Source organism: Cibotium barometz, chromosome 54 (assembly GCF_041138505.1).
Source record: "Cibotium barometz isolate CiBa-2024 chromosome 54, ASM4113850v1, whole genome shotgun sequence".
Lineage (NCBI taxonomy): Eukaryota > Viridiplantae > Streptophyta > Polypodiopsida > Cyatheales > Cibotiaceae > Cibotium > Cibotium barometz.
The window spans coordinates 24693088-24715559 of NC_141099.1; the positions used below are offsets into that span (position 1 = coordinate 24693088).

Consider the following 22472-nt stretch of genomic DNA (forward strand, 5'->3'; position numbering starts at 1 on the left):
CATCTGGTGCTCCAGACCACCTCTACTGATTGCTCTGGCGGCTCTCCCTTTGGCATGTGCACCACGAGTATACACCCTAGTGCCTCTAGAGGTGCAAGGACGACTCTGCTCAGCTGAAGAAGTAAGGGAGCTGGTAGTGAGAGCTCGAGACCGAGCTCGAGTGACTCGTCCATCAATGGTCTCGAGCTCTCTGTGAAGCTGTCTGTATATCTCCTCTTGCTCATCGCGTACTATGTCGCTCTCCTCAGCATGTTGCTGGTTGTGGCGCTCGGACTCCTAAACATCAACCTATGGAGCATGTATTTACTAGTAGTTATTAGTGACTAATCACTTTAAGCTTACTATGAACTTTGAACTGTATCAGTATGAAGTAAATTTTTTTACCTGTTTTGGTCTATCCATCTTTCGAAGATTCCGAATTAGTTGAAGATTGGCTCTGCAAAACACCAACCTCTCTAGTTGTGCTGTGCTCAAGCGGTTTCGGATCTTCGTATAAATAAGAGAGTAGGAACTCCAGTTCCTCTCACAAACTCCAGAGAAACAATCCTTAAATCCACGAAGATTCGAGTCTTAGTTATAACAAATCTTAAAGCCTGGGCTTGCACCCTACACTTCTGACTCCAAAGCCGAATTTTTTATCAATAATCAATATGTATTTTGTATTATTACCTGGGATAGTAGCCGAAGTGCAAGGGCTTTTAGTTAAGGCTGATAGTATCCATGTATCTCCCACCAATCAAGAGGTGTCTTACACACCTCTGGCAGTATAGAAATACCGCGACTATAGAATTCTCCAAGGTTATTGGAGTATCCTATCATCTCTCGATCAATGTGTACTTGCTACTCATCGGTCAGTACATGACTCTTGTACTGATCTCTCGTGGATAGAAGCACCGTCATGAAAAGATCTGCACGCTTGTAGAGAGGATGCAATAGTGTTGCCATACCATGAATTGGACGACGCATCCAATCTCCTCTCTACAAGGCGCATAATCTCATCCACCCTGTGAATGTCAACAACCATAAGTACATACTACGAACTTCGAAGAGTAATTTATAAATACTAAATATTAAATAGATATTGCAATTTACAATTCAATATTTAGTATACACCTGGCTCTGGAGATGACTATGCATGCTCCAAGCTCTCTCTTCATCTTGTGGAAAAGATGATAGAGTATTTCCATGGTAGACTCCTCCATATCTGTGACACACAAGAGGACAAAGAGGGGTTTCAAGACTATAGTGATGCTATGTGCTTCTGTCCAATACTCCTCATCGAGCACTTTTCTTTGGATGGTCCTTGTGGCTTCATGATTTGCATTGTGCATTTGCCTCCCAAGGTGCATCAACCACTGATCGGCGAAGAGCATCTCAAACATCATACAGACGCTCCAAGAACAAATACATATAAGCGAATCTGGTCTTAGAGGGTCATATGATATCTTTCGCACTACGAGAGCGAAAATACCCAATGCCTGGTGTTTCTTTCTAAAGAAAGAAGCTATGCGTGTACCACCCTTGATGATGGGCTTCACCCAACTCAAGCTCCCAATATCCTCCATAAGAAGATCCAAGGAGTGTGCAGCACAAGGAGTCCACACAATGCTTGGAAACTCTTCCTCAATCAGCTCACCCATCCTCTTGCAATTAGAGGCATTGTCTCTTACCAGTTACATCACATTCTCTATCCCCACCTCCACAATAGCTTGACGAATGTGGTGGTAGATAAAATCAGCTGTGATCTGCTCCCCTACCTTGCCTGCATCAACTGCACGCAAAAAATAGGTGCCAAGACATGAAGAGACCAAGATATTTATTATGTGGCGCCACCTCGTGTCACTCCAACCATCTGAAATGATGGTGCAACCAAACTTCTTCCAACATTCTTTGATAGGTTGGAGAGAAGTCTCGATACTCTCCTTCTCTTCCTCCAACATGGTGGTCCTCATCTTATTGTACTCTAAACCTATCCACTCATCCACATTGCCTACAGCTGCAACAACCGCAATGATCCTCTTCCATTGGTTTGTGCGTAGAACATTGAAAGAGATATTACACTCAATGAGAGTGCGCTCTATCTCAATCTCTGCCCTACGTTGTGTCTCCTTGATCCATGACATGGAGTGCAAGGAGGAATTAATGTTGCGTTGCGTAGAAGGCTGCCCAATAGATGGAGAAGAAGCAAGCACTTCCTTATCCTCAGAAATCCTAGCCCTCTTTCTGCTAGGTGTTGAATCTGTAGGCAAAGGATCCAACAACACATCGTCATCAACAATAGTGCTACGAATCTCTCTGCCATGTGGAAACTCCTTGCGGTTCTCCCTTTTATAATAGCATCAGCCATCTCCTGTGGAACGCTCGGGCACCCACCAATTCCCTTGCCCCCCAACTTTGACATGTGGCGGATGACCCGCGTGATCGAGCTAGACTGCTGCTAGTTACAATAACGGCACTTCCAATGACGAGTGCATGAACCTGTTGATGATGTGGTATTAAGTATGATTGAGTGTGCAGCCCAATAAGGATTTGGTGCCTTTGGCATCTTGGACAAGCTGCAATTTAAAAAAATCAACATTAGAATCCACATTAGTGGCTGAATTTCTGAAAATAGGGAAATTCGAGAATGAAGATTGGAAAAAATACATTAAAAAGGGATTGTTCATGGGGCTGAATGTTTGAAAATGGAGGGAATGATAGGAAAAAATACAAAATTAATAGAGGTAATTTTTGAAAATAGAGGGTTTAGGGAATGATTGAAAATAGATGGCATTCTTGAAAATAGAGGGAATTCCTGAAGGCTAAAAATAGAGGGAATTTCTTGAATTGGGGGTAATGATAAAACTGTGTTAAAATTAACTTATTAAGGGGAGGATTAGTTTAATTAAGGATTGAGAGAGAGAGAGAGAGAGAGAGAGAGAGAGAGAGTCTGTGTCACCAATGATCATTCATGAGAGAGAGAGTCTAGACAGTACTAAGTACAAAGTAGTAAGTAGAAATGAAATGAAATGAAATGATATATTAACGTCTCTAAGAGGCCATAGTGGCCTATGAGACCAAAACTGAGAGTACATCTGAAGTTGGTGTCTCATCAAACAGAACAACTAAATGAGACTAAAAAGTACAATAAACTGATTGTCCTACAGTTATAAGAACAGAACTGTAAGACTCCGAGATGATACTGAGTAGAAAATACTGAAAATATTGAAAAACGTATATCACGTAGATCCATGTATGCTGGTCAGTTGAAGTGTTGCTCTCTCCTTAGATCAAGTATCTCCGCCATGGGGCTGTCTAGAATGGAGTGGTCGTAGAAGCGAGATAGGCGCCTTCGATGCCGAGCAATAATGGCTCTGATCTGGCGATGGTGAGGATGCCGTGGTCGGGATCCTGGTGGGCGTGGCCGACGAGCACGACATAAGATAACTGCTCTATCAATGACGACGCCCTCGGAGCGTGGTTGGTGCCCTAATGGCCCAATGGAGGAGGTATCACGAGGTGCCGGTGCCGGTGCCGGTGCCGGTGCCAAAGAAATCTGTCAGGGTCCTCTGTCTAGGTACATCATGGCTCGGCCTCTTGTCTGCCAAGAGGGTCTGTCTGTGTCTCCTGAGCTCAAGTAGAAACAATCCCAGGCATCTCTGATCCTCAAACTCCATGACCCTGCGTAACGGCCCAAAATCCTCTCAAAAGAGGCAGTGATATCTCCCTCGGATCTCATAATAGACTATACAACGCAAATGTAGTGTTCCTCTGTCTCTACCTCCTGGTACCATAGCTGACAAATGCGGTCATCCACGATCTGATGCACATATCGCCCTGTCTCAATCCGCAGCTGGTGTGATGAGGTCCGGATCTGTCCAATGGCACAACGTATCCCATGTGATAGGTGTACATCCATGTACGTCGGGCGGGTGATAAAATCATCCGGTGAGAGGTGTAGAAAATGGCTCTTGTAATGAGCCATTTTGGTGCCCAAGGGGTCAAGGGGGCTAGTCCATGTCCTCTCTATGTCCACTCTGATGATATCCATCCTAATCACGCGGTTTTGCTCTGAGCGGGTGAGATCCAAAAATGGACAATCCAGACTGTACTGAAAGGGTGGTAGTGCCTCTATCCACAAACCATGTAGGTCAAACCATGATCTCATCTGAGCGTACCAACAATGAGAGAGAGAGAGAGAGAGAGAGAGAGAGAAGGGAGATGGGGAGAGAGAGCGAGGCACCCTTCCTAAGCTGGACAACAGATAGACGGGCGATGGTGCGGTGCAAGTACGGTGCAGGTACAGAAACGCGACAGCGGCTCAAAACACGAAGGAAGTTGGATTTTTTTTTTAAGGTACGGAATCCTAGGCGATGCGATACCGACGGGTTTGCACTTCAAAAAAAAAGAGTCCACATGAACTCTTCCGTACGCCGTACAGAACGTACTGTACAAACTGAACCATTCCGTACCAGTACGGAATGCAACTATGTGCCCAATAGTGGGTGTAGAACTGTCTATCAAGATATGCTCTCACACACGCACTACACACACACACACACACACACACACACACACACACACAAAGGATCACACTCCTAAAATTTAGGAGGATTACTATTTTTGCCCGACTCCGATGAAAAGTCCATTCGCGTCATTACGTCTGGAATTGAGAAGACATGCTAGAGCACATTTGGCTAAAGGTCTACCAGTTGGGATATTTTTAAAGGTAAAGATTATGGAAACCCATCTCTTAGATTGAGACATGTGGCAAGAAAGTGGATCAAAGTGAGACAAGTGGCCTCACACTTGTCACTTCAGCTATTTTGTGGCTCTCCACTTGTCATTACAGCCTTCTCTTGCCATTTTAGCTCATGGGAGGGCCAAATCTATAAATTGGAGCCCTCTCTCTTCATTAAGGGAGGCTCTCTTGCTGCACACTAGCCTCTACCGCCGTTACAGGTTGCCCTAATGATGGCTACTCTCTTTCTCTCTCTTGAAGGCTGTCCATGAAGTATACCAGCTGTTGGGGGCTGTTTTGGAGGCTTCCATCACAAAGAAATTCTGAGGGCAAGGGTATTTAATCATTTTATTATGATTTCCAGCCACTCTACTTGTTGTACCAACCGTTGTACTTGCTATAACAGCCATTGTACTTGTTGTACCAGCCATTGTACCTACTGCACCAACCACTGGTAGCTGCTGTTCCAACCACTGTACTTGTTGTTCTAGCCATTGTACTTGCTGTACCAACCCATGTACTAGTTGTACCAGCTGAATGGAGAGTCATACCGGTTGTACGAGAACTATTGCATGAAGACCTGTGGTTTTTTTTGGGGGAAGAATCACTAACCACACAAAGGTATCGGCAATTCTATAGCCTGTATACCGGCTGAATATTATGGTTGCCTCGTGTTGGGCTGTGTTATGGCGTTTGTATATGGATAATCTGGCATCTCCCGTGGGGAGAGTAAGGCCCTCAAAGCTTGTACATGATATTATTCTCCTTGGGTAATAAAATACTCCAGGGGGGAGGGGGGAGGGTGTCAGCCCATTCCAGCCTCTATGCAGTGTCAGCTATACGCATCTCTCTTTTACAGTTTTGTGAATTAAGTGGCATATGTCTAAGGCTGTGGCCAATTTCATTGTTTAATTGCATTAATGGTCAAGTGTTTTGAGATGGGGGCCCGTGGCTTTAGCCCAGCTTTTGAGGACAGATTTGCAGCCAGCCTACTCTGCGCTTGGGATCACCTTAGGCCAGCCCTTCAGCAATTAACTCTGGTAACCTCCGAGGAGCGTCTTTGGCAGCCCGTGATTTGTTTACCCAGTGGCCACATGTTGGGGGCCCGACCTCATGTATCATGGGGAGCATTGAGCATACTAAACAGCCAATCTGTCTTCCTGCAGTTCTTAAAACAGAGTTCTCAAGAGAATCGATGACTTACCCGCAGTGCTCGAAATCGCCTGCTTTCTGAAAAACGGAGGTCGAGACGCGCTCAAAACGCGTTTTTGGCCCAAAAAATGTTGTTCAATAGGACAGTATAGTTGCCCTATAGCTTTACTCCCGTGAAGAAAGCTCGTCAATCAGAGATCGTTTGTCGGTGCCTCCTGTTGAGCTCCCGACAGGGTGTAGTCACCAACACAAATAGGGAAGAGTGGTTGAAGCTCTTACCCTTGTACCGCTTCCTGTGCTTCTCTTGCTTGCAGCTCATCAGCCCTTAGCATGAACCAGGACCTACCATGTCCCTTGAAGATTGGCTTGCATTTAGACAGCTTCTCCCAGAGGCCACAGAGAGAGGCCTGGCTGGGATCCGGGGTAGAGACAGAGTTAGCCTCAACATCGACTTTGTTATTCCCTGGGAGAAGCTAACCCCTATTCTCGACCCGACGACGCCCCCCCCCCCGGGCACAGTGGATGCGCGTGTTTACTAGGCATGATATTCTCTTGGCAATCCATGGCGCGGATGAGAGGTGTGCTTTGCTCACTTTTTCTTTGGACCCCATGGCAGATTAGAGAGATCAGAGCACCCTCTGGATGATTTCACAGGCTACACCTTACAGAGGGTGAGGGTGATCGGATTTCAGGCACAAGAGTGCAACATTGACCCCACGCTGGCCAAGGTAGTATAGCAAGCTTCCGTGCATGCAACATCTGAGCTCCATCAGAAACATGTCTAGGCATATCTGATCCTCATTCTGCATCACCTGAGTGTGGACCAAAACTGCCTCGGAAGAGACAGTGGAATCTCCCTCCAATCTCATAGTAGACTGAGCATCTGAACATGTAGTGGCTCCTCATCCTCCACCTCCCCTATAGTGCATGCTTTACAGATCCAGTCCTCTCGTGAGAGATGCTCGGCTCTACCAATCTCCACTCTAAGGTGGTGAGAGGATACCCCGAGCTGACCAATCGTTATTTGAATGGCATGTCACATGTGTGTCTATATGTATCCGAGGGATCCGTCCTCCAAAAGTTAAAACTCTCAAGAAGAGGTCTCTATAGAACTGGAGCTTCCTGCAAAGCTATGGCGGGGACACCCATTCCCGATGTGTGTAAAGCCCTAGTCGGTCCAACCGAATAATACAATTGATCTCTTGCCATGAGAGATCCGGGTATGGGGGGGTCCATGCTATATTAAAGGGAGGGAGAGAGAGAGAGAGAGAGAGAGAGAGAGAGAGAGAGAGAGAGTAAAGAACTTCTTGAAATTTTATAAATTATGCCTAATATTTTTATCCCTTTCACAAACATGCACATTTATAATAATAAAAATTGGGCCATTTCTTCCAGCTGTTCTATAGCATTGACCCACCTGCAGGTACAAGCAGCAGCATGGGCTGGCTAGGAGGAGGTGCCTTGGAGTCCTCGATTAAGATCACACATGTTGACAGGGGCTGCAGATGGGCAGCCTACGGGCAGTTTGGGGCTGCAATTGGTTGGGTGGACAGCAGGTGTGGGCCAACCAGTTTCAGGTGCGCAACATGGGGGCAAGCTACCTTGTTATAAGGTTGTACTGGGCTGGATAAGTCAGCCGCCCAGCCACAACCTAGTAAAAATACAGTCAACCAGCACTTGACGAGCCCTACCAAGAAGTGTCTAGCCATCCGCGATTGATCATTAGATATTTATGCAGTCAAGACTTCTCAACACACCAAGAGCAAGGAAGAATCTGGCAGCCAGTGTTTGCTTGAGGATTTTGGATCCACAGCAGCTTGGGCTGAAATCAGCAGGGAAATGATCATCTTTGTTACATTCTATTGTAATTAATTTATTGTACATAATACAAGATTAAGGTTATGATTATTAGTGTGTGCTTATGTTTGTGAATCTCCACTGCAATTCTCTCTATAGAACACTTTCACAGCACAAGTTTTCTTACCATTACATACAACTTACACCTAGCATTTACAAAGGCAGGCCAGAAAGCATGCATACCTGTGTCGGCTTTTCTAATTCAAGAATACTGCAAAAGCGTGGCATGTAGACCGATATGGAGTTGCTATCAATGGGTTGGCTCAATTTGAGAGCGTCGGTAAGGATCTTCATGTACCTATGGATCTCCTTTTGTGAAACATTAGCTGCTGTTGAAATCTCCTGCAAAGGCAGGCAAAGCGATGCCCTTCATTTTTAAAGAATCAAAGGAACCACAGAAGGATGCAGAACATTTGATCAAAGTAACACAAGCTAAAAACTCTGTTTGATTCGGAACCTGCAAGTTGTTCATACTTGTGGTCACGTAGTGGTTCAAACATACAACAGACAATTAGCTCAGGCAAGTATAGAATATGATTTGTGGCAGCAGGGCAGAGACAGAGGTAGAGGCAGAGGCAATGCCAGGGTCCAGGTGGAGGCAGAGGCAGCAGGATGACAATGACATGGTCAGCAGCAAGGCAGAAACGGCATCAGGTGATGCAACTGGACAGGAAGTGTAACACGCGGAAGCTCTGAGGGTCTTCTTTCAGCCATAAACACCACTGGAAACAATCTGATGCAAAACGCAAACATGAAGAGAGAGTAGAGAGAGAGAGAGAGAGATATGCTAGAAATTCAGTATATTAATATGGTACAAAAAGATACCTAATGTACAGCCCTAGGCTGCCTTCATACAAAGGTGAGCATCACCAAAATCTGGTCGTAAAGCTGGACCCTAAGGATCCAACTCCTAAAGAGTTGAATGAATCTATCAATGAGCTCATGTGCCCTTATATAGTCTTCTTGAATCAAAGCTGAGCTGGCCGACTGCTGTCGGACCAGCCGACTGGGCACTTTTTCCCATAAATAGTAACGCCTGCAGCCGCCTTGCTCTCCAGTTCAATCGACCACACCTGTATGAAGCCGACAGCCTCTTGCTTAATTCTGGTACAGCCGACATGCCTTCCTCTTCATGCCCTCCAGCCTTGCTCCAAGTCCACACTAGCCTTGTGCTCCAAAATCCTTACTCTACTTGTCCTTTTTCTAGCTACCCCATCTAGATTAGCCCTGAGAAGGTACATGAGCATGTCATGCACATGACATCCCCCTCTGCTAATAGTCGATGCCTGGCCGCTGAGCATAACCTTTAGCCACAAGTCTGGCTTTGTGTTTGTCCACCGACCCATCAGACGCATGTTTGGTCTTAAAGACCCATTTGACACCAATGACTGACCGTTTCGACGGCCTCGGTACCAACTCCCAAGTGTTGTTCTTCTCGATGGCATCAAGTTCCACCTGCATGGCTTTCCTCCAAGTATCCTGTGAAAGGGCTTCCTTGACGGAAGTGGGCTCCTCGTCCCGCAGAATACGAGACATCAGAGCATAGTTTACCTGAAGAAGCTCCGCTGTGTTGCTTTTATCTCGAACTCTGTGTGATCTTCGAGGGCCGTCCTCTGTGGTCCACTCAGAGGGTGACTCCGTGACACCTGACTCCCGAAGGGTGTCTAACAACCACCTAGGTACTCGAACAGATCGTGGAACCTCCTGAGGTCGCGGGGGCTCTACTCCAACTGCACGCTCAACCTCCTGTACTGACTGAAGTTGATCAACTAGAATAATGGTCTGGGAATCATCATCAGACTCCTCTGGATCTCCAAGAAGTGGCGGCTCCTCGACAGTGGATACTGGAACATAAACGTCAAAGACCACATCCCGGCTGACAACAATCTCGTTCCTGTCTGGATCATACAATCTATATCCCTTGGAAAGAGAATTATACCCCACAAATACAAGCTTGCGGGACTTGGAGTCAAGCTTCCCCCTTTGCTTCTTCGGAATATGTACATACGTGTCACTCCCAAAAACGGGGAAGTGCGAGACATCAAGTTTCCTGCCAAAGTATGCCTCAAATGGAGTCATATGGGGTACTGAAGTCGTCGGAGATCGGTTGAGAGTATGGACAGTCATTGCCACAGCCTCTCCCCAAAGTGGACGAGGAAGATCACGATGCTCCAGCATGGTCCTCGCCATCTCCACCACAGTCCTGTTCTTGCGTTCGATAACTCCATTCTCCGAAGGCGATCCTATATTGGCCAGTTTCCTTTTGATGCCATGATCTGCACAAAATCTGAGAAATACAGTCGAGGAGAATTCACCTCCTTTGTCAGCCCTGAGAGTCTTCACCTGAAATCCAGACTCTTTCTCCACCATCACGTGCCAATCCTTGAACCATGCAAAAGCTTGGTCCTTCTGAGAAAGAAAGTAGACCCACGTGAATCTGGTACAGTCATCAACAAGCAGCATAAAGTAGAGAGATCCTCCCAAAGATGGTGTCTGCTGAGGTCCACACAAGTCAGTGTGAATCAACTCCAATGGTTTCGAAGCCCGCCTGGAAGCCTGCTTCGGAAAGGATTCCCTGTGCTGCTTACCACGTATGCAAGAACTGCAACGCCCTTGCCTACTGCCAACATCTGGCAAGCCAACCACCATCTGGTCTCGGAAAGCTCGCCTCAATGCATCCACATTTTAAAGGCCAAAACGAAAGTGCCAAACATTCCTCCTGGTCAAAGACCATTGGCACAAGCTCCTCCCAGGTAATGGTGTTGAGCCTGCCACTCGTAATCAACGAGGAGTAGAAAGCAAAATACTGAGCAGGCAAGTGGGACAGCAAAGTGATGGCCATGTCTTCAGATGATATCTCCTTCCCAACTTGGAGGACTTCCTGCTGAAGGGCCTACAGCTTGTTTATGTGTTCCCACATCGTCGAGGACTTTACAGGGTTCATGACCCGCATCTGCACTTCCAAGGAGATCCTTTTCATGGGTGATACCCTGTTATAAAGAGAAGCCAAGTGCTCCCATATGCCTCTCGCTAGCGTCATGTGCTTTACATGATTGATCACTTGTGGTGTGCAGTTGAGGAAAATAAATGACCGGACCCTGGCGTTGACACGATCCCACATGTGTGTCTATGCCTCTCGGTCCTTCTTCATCAACAGTAACTCCCCTTCCTCTGCTTCCGGCCGTGGAACACCTATGATGATGAAATCAGCAAGGTCATATGACTCCAGCACAGACTCTACCATAATCTTCCAGATACCATAATTGTTCCCATCCAACTGACGGTCCACTGGGAACGTGGGGAGAGTCGGGATCTTCATGTGCTTCTCAGCCATCTCTAGTAAATTTGCCATCGTGGGGATTAAACTGAAAAAGGGTAGGTGGGTGGGAAAAAAAATCTCTAAAACCTGCAAGTGGCTGTCCAGCACCTTAGCCCGCCTTCCTCTTGCAACTTCTCTTCCCGAAGAGTCCAAAATAGTCCACCAATCAGCAACCTACTAACTATCCCCCTCTTGCTCAAAAAACTCCCAAGATCTATCACGAGCCTAGGGCTCTGATACCATGTCAAAATATGCAACGGAAATGATAACCAAACTTGGGTTCACAAGAGCAAGTAGAGTGTAGAAAATAGACAGCACAAGAGACACAGAGAAATAGGCGTGTAAACTCTTCTCTATACACAAGATCCCGCACAAAACTGAATGATACAATGGCGAGGAGCATGGGGCCTATTTATATGCCCCATGGATGCAGTCGGCCAGCGCATGAGGGCTCCACGACTGAAGAAAGCAGGTCGGCCAGCATAGAACATCTCCACGATTGTGTAAACAGGTCGGCCAGCCACCAGCACCTCCACGACTGTGTAAAAACAGGTCGGCCAGCCACCAGGAGCACATGAGGTGCAGTCGGCCAGCACCATGGGCTCCTGCCAACATGTGGCATTCATCCACACCATGAAAAATGGGGAAAAATGGGGAAAAAATACGCGGAGTGAAGGAAAAATGATAAGACACCTATACAGGGCGGGCACACACACAACAGAGGCCCTGGTGTATAAAAATAGACAGGAGATGACTTCTAACATCTTTAGAGGTTAATAAAACCACGAAAGCATTTTCCGAGATCATTGAGTCAGTCAAGGACCACTTGACCAAAGCTCAAAAAGCATATAGCAGACAAGCAAATAAGTCTAGACGAGATGTCCACTTCAAGGAAGGGGATTGGGTCTATTTGCGTATCATGAAATAGAGATTGAAACAAGTGGGCAAACGTTGTCCCAAGCTTTCATTCCGTAGTTTTGGCCCTTTTCCAATAGTTAAGAAGTTAAGTGATGAAGTTAAAGTTGCCTACCAGTTGGACAATGCATGATGTTTTCCATGTTTCTTGGCTAAAACCATATGTTGGTCCAGAAGTGTGTGATGTTTCAGATGAATAGTAGCCAGACATGGTAGACGAAGTAGAAGTTATTGAGCCCGAGCAGATCCTTCTTCATCGGTGGAAGTATGGTTCCGGTCGACGGATACATCAGTTCTATACGAAATTCCGAGATCAAGGTACCCACGAAGCTGTATGGCTAGACGAGGAGTTCTTCCAGGAGTACCCCCAGTTGTTGGCGGACTACTTGGAAGCCATGAACCTACTATTAGAAATCATCTCCTGTCTATACATATACAGCGGGGCCTCTGTTGTGGGTGTGCTCGCCCGTATTAGGTGTTTTCTCATTTTTCCCCACTCTCCATATTTTTTTCCCATTTTTCCCTATTTTTCCATGGTGTAGGTGGCTGCCCTATGCTGGCAAGATGATCCAGAAGCTAGCCGACTGCACTCGTGTGCATGTGTTCATTCCCTGGAGCAGGCCGACTATTCTGTTCAGGTCATGCATGGACCTTTTTTTTGGCTGGCCGACTGGAGGAGACTCAGTCGTGAGGCTAGCGAGACTGTTTTTTCCATTGGCTGACTGGCTATATAGGGCCATATAAAATGGCCCCATAGCCCCCACACCATTGTATCTTGTTTTCATTTCGGGATCTTGTGTATAGAGCAGAGTTAGACGCCTATCTCTCTCCTTCTCTTGTGCTGTCTATTTTCTGCACTCTACTTGCTCTTGTGGTCTCAGATTTGGTTATCATCTCCGCTGCGTATTTTGACATGGTATCAAAGCCTGGGCGTGTGGTCCTGGGCGGCTCAAGCGTGTGTCGTCCTGGGCGACCCCCTCGCGCCTCGGTGGCTTGCGGCGGAGCCTTGAATCGAGGGAGGGTGTTGGAAGGTTGGCGATTTCGAGCGTATGATCTATGGCTAGAAGGTGCCTTGGATTATCCCATAAGTGGAAGCATGGAAAGTTGAAGAGCCATATATAGGCTAGAGTGGCACCTTGTCATAGTCATCTCCTCCGGCCGATGTTTTGGGAGGCAGCTCACCGAGAGATGGGAGCCCGGTGGAGGGATGCTGCAGTGCCCGTTGGGGGTGTTCGTGGTGCTCGATGGTGATGTGTCTCCTACGTGCGTTAGTCTTCCGCTGCCCATTCTGACATGGTATCAGAGCCCTAGGCTCTTGAAAGATCTTGGGAGTTTTCTAAGCAAGAGGGGGATTGTTGCGTTGCTGATTGGTGGATTGTTAGGGACTGCTCGGGAAGAGAAGAAGCAGCAGGAAGGCGGGCTGAGTTGCTGGACAGCCACTTGCAGTGGTAAAGTTTTTTTTCCCACCCACCCACCCTTTTTCAGTTACATCCCCGGGATGGCACATTTGTTAGAGATGGCTGAGAAGCATGTGAAGATCCCAACACTCCCCACGTTCCCAATGGACCGTCAGTTGGACGGGAACAATTACGGCATCTGGAAAGTTGTGATGGAGTCAGTGCTGGAGTCATATGACCTTGCTGATTTCATCGTTATCGGGGTTCCACGACTGGAAGCAGAGGAAGGGGAGTTACAATCAACGAGGAAGGACCGCAAGCACAAGCACAGATGTGGGATCGTGTCAACGCCAGGGTCCGTTCATTTATCTTCCTCAACTGCACACCGCAAGTAATCAATCACATAAAGCGTATGACGCTGGTCAGAGGCATATGGCAGCACTTGGCTTCTCTTTCCATGAAGAGGATTTCCTTGGAAGTACAGATGCGGGTTATGAACCTTGCAAAGTCGTCGACGATGCGGGAGCACATTAACAAGCTGCAGGCCTTTCAACAGGAAGTCCTCCAGGCTGGGAAGGAGACATGGCCATTACTTTGCTGTCCCACTTGCCTGCTCAGTATTCTGCTTTCTACTCCTCTTTGATTACTAGTGGCAGGCTCAGCACCATTACCTGGGAGGAGCTTGTGCCCATGGTCTTGGACCAGGAGGAATGATTCACAAACCCTCCTCAGAGCGAAGGTTCGGAGGCCTTAACTGACCAACGGCCGAAAGGCCGGAATAACAACAAGGGCAAAGGGAAGGCTTCACCGGAGAAGTCTTCTGAGAAGAATCCTGACACAGATTGAGAGAAACTAAAGGCCGAAAGGTCATGCAATGATTGTGGCGAGAAAGGCCACTATTGGAGGAAGTGTCCTAAGCAGACTGGAAAGAATGCTGATTCTTCAGCCTCAGCTGCAAAGACTCATGCATTTGTGAACTTAGAGATGATGGACTCAGATGCTTCATCGTCTTCGAGCGAGGAGGCGGTTGGCTTCACCGCAAAGGATACCCGGGAATGGATTCTTGACAGTGGTGCTTCCAGGCACATGACTCCGTCCCGAGACTTCTTTTTGGATCTGAAACGGTAGTCAAGTCACATTTTCATTGGCGACGACTCCACCATTCCGATACGCAGTGAGGGCCGGATGGAGATTATTCCCGACGGCAAGGGAGGCAAGCATGCCTCCCGTGTTCTTTACATCCCTGCTCTTGGTTTTCATCTTCTGTCAGTGCATGAAGTATGCAAGACTGGCTTTCGGGTGGAATTTGAGGAGCATTCAGTTGCTCTACGGGACCGTGAGACTAGCCAGGTTGTTTGGAAAGGCAGTGTGGAGAATGGTATCTACAAGCTCTCTGCACTCTCCTCATTGACAGGTTCTCAGGTCGGAGATCTGTGGCACTTTCGTTATGGCCATTTAAATGTGGATGCACTACTACGGCGAGCTTTCCGGGACCAGATGCTGGTTGGCTTGCCAGATGTTGGCAGCAAGCAAGGACGTTGCAGTTCTTGCATACGCGGTAAGCAACACAGGGAATCCTTTCCGAAGCAGGCTTCCAGGCGGGCTTCAAAACCATTGGAGTTGATTCACACTGACTTCCTCCCACCCTATCTGCCGGGTCCTCAAGCATGTTGAAGTCTCCCCCGACACACCAATGTGCGGCCTCTGGCAATGCATCCGTAACCTGGGTCCAGAACTCTGCTCTGGCACTAGCATGATTGGGCGCATAGACGTTGAGCACGCCCAATAGCTCATCATGCATCCTCAGAATGACATACTGTGCTCTACCAGGCACAATGATCCCTCGATCCACAATGGCCTGCCGCCATACATCTGCAATGACCATGCATACTCCTCCCTGTCCACCCAAAGGACCAAACCCTGCAGACCAAAAAAGTGTCCCATCTACCAGGCATCACCGAACCATATCTCCGGATCCTGCTCTCACCCAAGTGGTGCTCTTGCATCATCAAAATATCAATGCTGCCACCAACCAGGCATCTCTGAAGCTCCTGCCTCAAGCAACCACGATAGCGTATAAAGTGTGCTCCGCCAAGAACCTGTACATTCCATGAGATGATCCTCATGGATGTCCTGCTGAGGTGGATGCTGTCTCAGCCGTGCGGCGGGCCTTCGCAAGCGGCTTGGATGGAGAGTAGTCCCCATCCGAGCGGCTGCGAATCTGCCCACCCGGTGTACTGCAAGAATCCCGGATCAGGCGGCGCCAGTGGCTGTGGCCCATGGCGACTGCCTCTTGCTCTGACAGAGAAACCTCGTGTATACACACATATCCAGGGTCGCGTGCTAAGTCGGCCACTATGCGCACGACCAAATGCCGAATCCCTGAGGTATCCACGCCCCCGGGATCCAAGAAAAAATGAGCCAACTCCCAAAGTCGGCCTATCACATCTGTCACCTCCAGATCGCTCATGTGATGAGAAAACTCAACTGCCTGAGTCTTCAAAGTGCTGAGAGCGAGCTCTAGAGGCCACTCCCGGTCGCAAGGGCCACATAGAGGGAAAGAGAAGGCCACCGCTGAGTCTAGTGCCTCCTCTCCGCGGGCCAGAGGTATCACTACATGAACTCGGATGGGTGCTGGCTCATGGGGGCCCTCTGCTCCAAAAAGCCGTGTGAAAGTATAACCAAAAGCCTCCGAGCGCTGTCTAATGCCAAGGCGACTCAGCCGACTGCGGATAGATGAAATCCGTGAAGCCCTAATCGGCATAGGTCTCCTCTGTGATGCTCGAGCGAGATCAGTGCTCAGCGCTCTCCGGACTGCAGGTGAACGCCAGGGAACCGCCAGGGCCTCCCGGGAGGGAGAGGCGGGCGGAGGGGGAGGAGGGGGAGGCGAGGGGGATGGAGAGGGAGCCGCTGCCGAAACCGGAGCGAAGACGGGAGGAGGCGATGGTGGAAGCGAGGCGGTGGGGGGGGGCGGGGGTGGGGGGGGTGAAGGAGGGGGTGCTGGCATCTCCTGGTCCTCAGTCGTCGCCGCGGGGGTCTCCTCCTCGAGGGGAGAAAAGCTGTTCCTCACGGGAACCCAGTGAGGCTGAGACTGTGGCTGCTGCTGCAGCGGTCTCTGGGCGTGCTGCTGTGGGCTGTCTCCCTCGGCGGCGCCCCTGTCCAGGCTACCACTCCGAGGTCTCTGTGGCCTGAGCAGGTGTCCCGGAGGCAGCCTGCCGAGCCGAATCTGTGGGCGGGCCATCAGTAGCCTGCTGCTGTGGTGAGGATCGGGGTCTCCTGCGAGGGCAGGCCTTGGCCAGATGACCGACCTGCCTGCAAATGAAGCACTGATTCGGGAGCCCCGAAAACTCCACTCTCTGATCTATCCATCCCCCCCCTATCCTAGGTAGCTGAATGACCTTAGGAAGGGAGGAGATGTCAGACACCAACACTCTGACCGAAGGTAGCCCAGCTGCTCTGGCCACCACTGAAGCTGCTGAGGGGCCAGTCTCTAGTACCGAGCCCACCAATGCTCCGAGCCTGGAGAGGAGCGGAAGATACTCCCGACGGAGTCCACGGAAGCAAACTGTCACATGGAAGAGGCGCTCTCCCTGCTCCGCCGCTGCTAGGTCAAATCCATGCTGCCAAGGTCTGAAGAAAGCCCGAGCACCCCTGATGTTCAGGGGACTCATGGCAAGGACCTTGGCAACGCTCTGGGCGGCCTCGAACTCGACCTAATAATGTCCCCGGCCCAGGAGCTGTACATCCAGGATCTTGCCCACATCTGCAAGAAGGCGGGCCTGAAGAAGATCCCTGATCTCCCCTCTGCTGGGGCGAGTGCCGACTATACGGCAGATGGTGGAATGAGCCTGGAGGCGTTCCACCTCTGCAGGGCGGTGAGGCTCGCTTCCTCTTCCGGCGAAAGAGAAAGCCTGATGGGGATGTCCTCGGGGGCGGGCGAGGGGGCTGCAGATGAGTCCCTCTGAGGCGAGGCAGGAGGAGTCTCCATCAGAGTCTGAAGCTCAGGCGAAAGCGGAAAACCCTGCAAGAAACGGGCTGCACACAGAGAGGCGGAAGACCGGAGGAAAAGGAAAAAACAAAACCCCCTGGGGGTGAAAAACAACACGAAAGAGGAGGGAGGGGGCAAAAAGTCGAAGGAGAAGCCCTGGGGGGGGAGGGGGGGCGGGGCGCTGCTGAAGAGAGGTGGGCGCGAAAAAAAGGGGGGGGGGGGGGGGCGAACAGGCGAAGAGGCTAGGAGGGGGGGGGGCGAGATGGCTAGGAGGGGGGGGACGCAACAGCGAGGAAGGGGGGGGGCGCAAGAGGGCGAGTACGCAAGAAGAAGGGGGGGGGGGGCGCAATGGCGAGAAGAGGGGGGGGGGCACAGAAGCGATGGCAGGCGGGGGGAGGAAGAAAAGGGGCGCGAGGGAGGGAAGGCGAGGGGCGAGCAGCGCGAGCGCAGGGGTGATGGCGGGAGCTTCAGCGAGCGAGTTTCCACACTGCATGCAGGTGGAACTTGATGCCATCGAGAAGAACAACACATGGGAGTTGGTACCGAGGCCGTCGAAACGGTCAGTCATTGGTGTCAAATGGGTCTTTAAGACCAAATATGCGTCTGATGGGTCGATGGACAAACACAAAGCCAGACTCGTGGCTAAAGGTTATGCTCAGCGGCCAGGCATCGACTACGAGGATACCTTTGCACCGACAGCAAGAATGACCACGATTCGGACCGTTCTTGCCCTTGCTTCTTCTCAGAGGTGGCCTGTGTATCAAATGGATGTAAAATCTGCCTTCCTTAACGGTGACCTGCAGGAGGAGGTGTATGTTGAGCAGCCTCCAGGCTTTGTTGTTCCAGGATCAGAAGGGATGGTTTACAAGTTGATTGGTTCATTGATCTGGTTGCTGAACACCAGATTGGACTTGAGCTTCTCCGTGGGGCTGTTGAGCTTTTTTATGCAGACGCCATTGAAGTCTCATTGGGACGCAGGATTGCGGATCTTGCGGTATCTGAAGAGTACGAAGGATCTAGGGCTCTTTTACACAGAAGGGGATGGAGTCAGACTCCAAGATTGAAGTGACTCAGATTGGGGAGGAGATCCAAACACGAGGAGATCTACTTCAGGTTACAGTTTTACCCTCGACTCAGGAGCAGTTTCTTGGAGCAGGAAGAGACAGCCAACTATTGCCCTATTGTCAAATCCCCACAGATCCCCTCGTGATCGTCCTTGGTTCGAGACTCGAATCCTGCAAACAAAACAAACAAACAGACAAGGGGGTGTAGGCCTGACTCACCTCCCAACCATGACAGTCGTGAGCAAGCCCACAGTCTTGGCTGTCCCCACCGAGCCACAAGCTGAGCTAACTAGGATGACGTACCAACCAATCTCCTCCTCGCGACGTCCCATACCGCCACAAAGCTGCCCTCGCGGGCCTCGAGATTGCTGCCGGCCTCGGCTCCATAAAACAGGTGCACGTCTGCACTAGATCCAGGCTCCAAGACCATAGAGCTCTCACAAACTCGCGAGACTCTCTATATCCCAATAACTAACCTTGGCCACCCTTTTATAGGCTCTTGGCCGGTCATCGGGCGTCCACACTTGGGTGCCCGCCCGTCCATACTTGGCTGCCCGCCCGTTAGTATATCCCTAACTCAGCTCGTCAATCAGCCTGCCTAGTTCCAAGCTTCTCCAAGCCTCGAAACTAGTCTTGCGTGCGTGTAGCACACGGTAGATACACACTGTAATGTGCGGAAGCTTCGGAGAAGGATCGGTACTTCAAAACTCAGAAATCAGCACTCTTTTCGCGACGGAATTAACGCACAAACTGAAAGACGATGTGCAGAAAATAGAGAGAGAAGGGGGAGATGGAGATGGACACAGTATTGGGTCCCAATTACCCTCTGTAGGGCCCCCACCACGGATGGTGTATTTGCTTTATTAGAATGATGTAAAATCTGGAAACAAATACAAAGTACTTGACCTTTTCTTGGCTGGAAAAACCTGCCCTTGACCTTCAGTCCTTCACCCCTTTGCTTTAGCAAACTCTTGGCTGTCCTGGCCCTTGAATGCTTGATGCACTTGGTGAATTATGAGATGAGTGAAATGATTTATGTCTTGGGTATTTATACCCTCTACTATATGCAGTCGGCTGGCTTCAGGGAGCTCCACGACTGTGTCTTGTTAATAAAGTGCTTGCACACTTATAATTAATGCTTTCACACTATGCCCAATACTGTCCAGCCTGCGCATATGTTCTGGGACAGCATCCTGACTGCTGGGCACCATGCGCATGGGTGTGGGCCTGCCCCCCACCCCTGGCCGACTGGCTGGGTAGGGTTTCTAACCCTGTCGGCTGCCTGTCCAGCAGCCCTAGGGCTGGCCGACAGCCCTTCCAGCCCAAGCCATGGCTGGTGGGCACAATGTGGGCCCTCCTGGCCCCTTGGGGGTGGTTCTACACCTCCCCCATGCCCATTCTACAAGTGCAAGTGCAAATCCTCACACTGGGGTAGCCCTATGGCTGGCCCCATCTCTACATGCAAACCTACATGCCTACAGAGGCCTGGCATCCAGTTGCAAACCAGATACACAGAACATCTGACATCATTCCAGAGGGAGACTCACAGCGCGGACTGGCACTGCTTCATGTGCAGGACACTGCACACCTGACCTTGGACTCATGTGCAGGACAATGCACACCTGACCTCGGACGACTGAGATGGATCCCTGGCTGACTCGTCCCGGACTAGGCTCACATGGGACCAGTTCACCATCCCAGGTCCTGCACCTTCTGTACAGAAATGTCTACGTGGCATCCAAGTGCGGGATGCACGTGACATCCCCTTCTGCTTAACTTGACGGAAGCTGCATAGCCTCCAAATAATCCGTCAATAATACCGGATAGTCTTCGAAAAATTCTTTGTCGAGCCATACCGCTTCATGAGTTCTTCGGTCCTGAAACTTCGTGAGAAACTGTCGTAGTCTTCGGCCTGAGCCATGCTTGAAACGGTGCAGAAGGATCTGTTCTGGAACCATTACTTCTGCTTCATCAATGATGTCTGGTTCCGCTTCGTCTTTGACCTCTGAAGGGGGTGGACCTGCATATGGCTTCAACCAACTGACATGAAATACATCGTGCATAGTCCAACTCGGAGGTAGCTTTAACTACATAGACACCTCATTAATCTTTTTCCGGATGGGGAATGGTCCGAAGCTCCTGAAAGACAACTTTGGGCATCGCTTGCCCACCTGCTTTACAATCGAGGTACTTCCCAGTTAATTCATAAGCAGTCTGAGGTACTTCCCAGTTAACAATCTCGGCCACTTTAGCCGGATCAAGTCGAATGCCTTCGGCACTGATTATATATCCCAAGTAATGTACCTGGAACAGATAAAATTCTGACTTATTTTCATTGACATAGAGCTCGTTGCTTTCCAGCAACTTAAGGACTTTCTCCACATCAATGTCATGCTGCTCAACTGTAGCTGAAAATATGAGTATGTCGTCCAAAAATATGAACACACACACTCCAATCAACTCCCGGAAAATACACATCATCATGCGGTTAAATGTAGCTGGGGCATTCGTCAAACCAAATGGCATGACCACAAATTCATAGTGGGCCCGTTCTGTACGGAAAGCTGTCTTGGGGACGTCCCCCTCAACAATCCGAACCTGGTGGTACCCACTCTTTAAATCCAGTTTAGAGAACACCTTAGCTCCATTCAGCCTCTCGAGAATATAGTCAATTCGAGGCATCGGGAATCTGCTCTTGATAGTCAGCTTGTTGAGTGCACGATAATCGACACACAACCGAGAAGACCCATCTTTCTTCTTGACAAATAAGATCGGTGCTGCAAATGGCGACACGCTGGGGCGGATGAAGCCAGCTTGCAACAATTCTTGGAGTTGGCGGTCCAACTCCGATTCCATTGCCTTAGAAAGGCGATACGGAAACTTGCTCGGGGGTTCCGAGCCTGGGAGGAGGTCAATCTTGTGATCCTCCGGTCTGGACGGGGGAAGCTGGGGAGGAAGACTGTCCCGAAGAAAAATCTTCTGGAACTTTTCATGGAGGACCGAGTACTTCTCGGAAGCACTGGCCACCGTCTGGGCTGTCTGGATGTAAATCATCGCACACTGTGCGCCTTTCCTGACTGCTCGCTTAGCCTGCAAGTGGCTTATGAGCGGGAAGTTTGGAATACCTGGCTCACACTTAATGGTCACCGGGGTGTTTGACACATTCCGATCAATCTGGAACGTGTGCTTGTCCCACTTGACATCAGGAAGAAACTTGTGAAACCACTGGATACCCAAAATTATGTCAGCTCCTACAAGAGGGGCAACCATAAAGTCACGCACAAACTCTATGCCCTGAATAACTAACTTAGCACCTAGAGCTTCATACTTGACGCGCGTTGTCATACCTGTGCTAAAACCCTCAACTTGTTTGTCCACCGGAGTTAGCTCGAAACGGGCACGCCTAGCGGCCTCTTCCGTGATCACATCCTCCGTACTGCCGCTGTCAAACAAGACAACGACCCTCTGGCCACCTATGTAGCCAAAGGACTTGAGCAATTCATTGCGCTCATACTCCTGGTCATGGGCGCCCTTCTGCTTATCTTCGAGCTCCCGGCTAATAATTGCTCCAACTGAAGCACCGGGGGTTGAAGAACTAGGGGTAGCCATTGGGGTCTGTGTGGGAGCTGTGCTCACCACGGAAGCTGTGGAGGCGGCGGCGGCCTTTGGAGGCTTCTTCGGACAATCCCGAGAAGTATGTCCTTTTGTGTGACAAAAGTAACATCTACCCTCCTTCCTGTACTGAGCAAGCTCCTCAGCACTCAACTTGCCACCTGTCTTGCCTGCCTCCGCTTTCTGGTCTGGAGTAAGCTTGGACGCAATGTTCGAGTTCTTGGAGCCAGAGGCTCCCGGGCTCTGTCCTGGGGAAGACCCCGTCTGGTTCTGGCTTTTGCCCCCCGAGGCGTTAGCCTTGGGAGAAGCCGGCTCGGAAGTCTTGGGCTTGCCACCATTGTGTTTCATTTCTGCACTCTGCGCAAGCGAGAGTGCATCCTCAAAGGTGGCTGGCCTAAACATACGCACCTCCCATTGGATTTGCGTGTCCAAGCCATACAAAAACTGC

General features: G+C 49.7%; 1 protein-coding gene across 1 annotated transcript in view; it reads right to left on the reverse strand.

Annotated features, from left to right (window-relative positions):
- PBRP (plant-specific TFIIB-related protein) overlaps window positions 1-22472 on the reverse strand; it is a 96246-nt gene that overhangs the window by 54258 nt on the left and 19516 nt on the right. The window contains exon 2 of the mRNA XM_086790191.1: window positions 7913-8071. Coding sequence (XP_086646317.1) covers window positions 7913-8071 — 159 coding nt within the window. The remainder of the gene's footprint in view (window positions 1-7912; window positions 8072-22472) is intronic.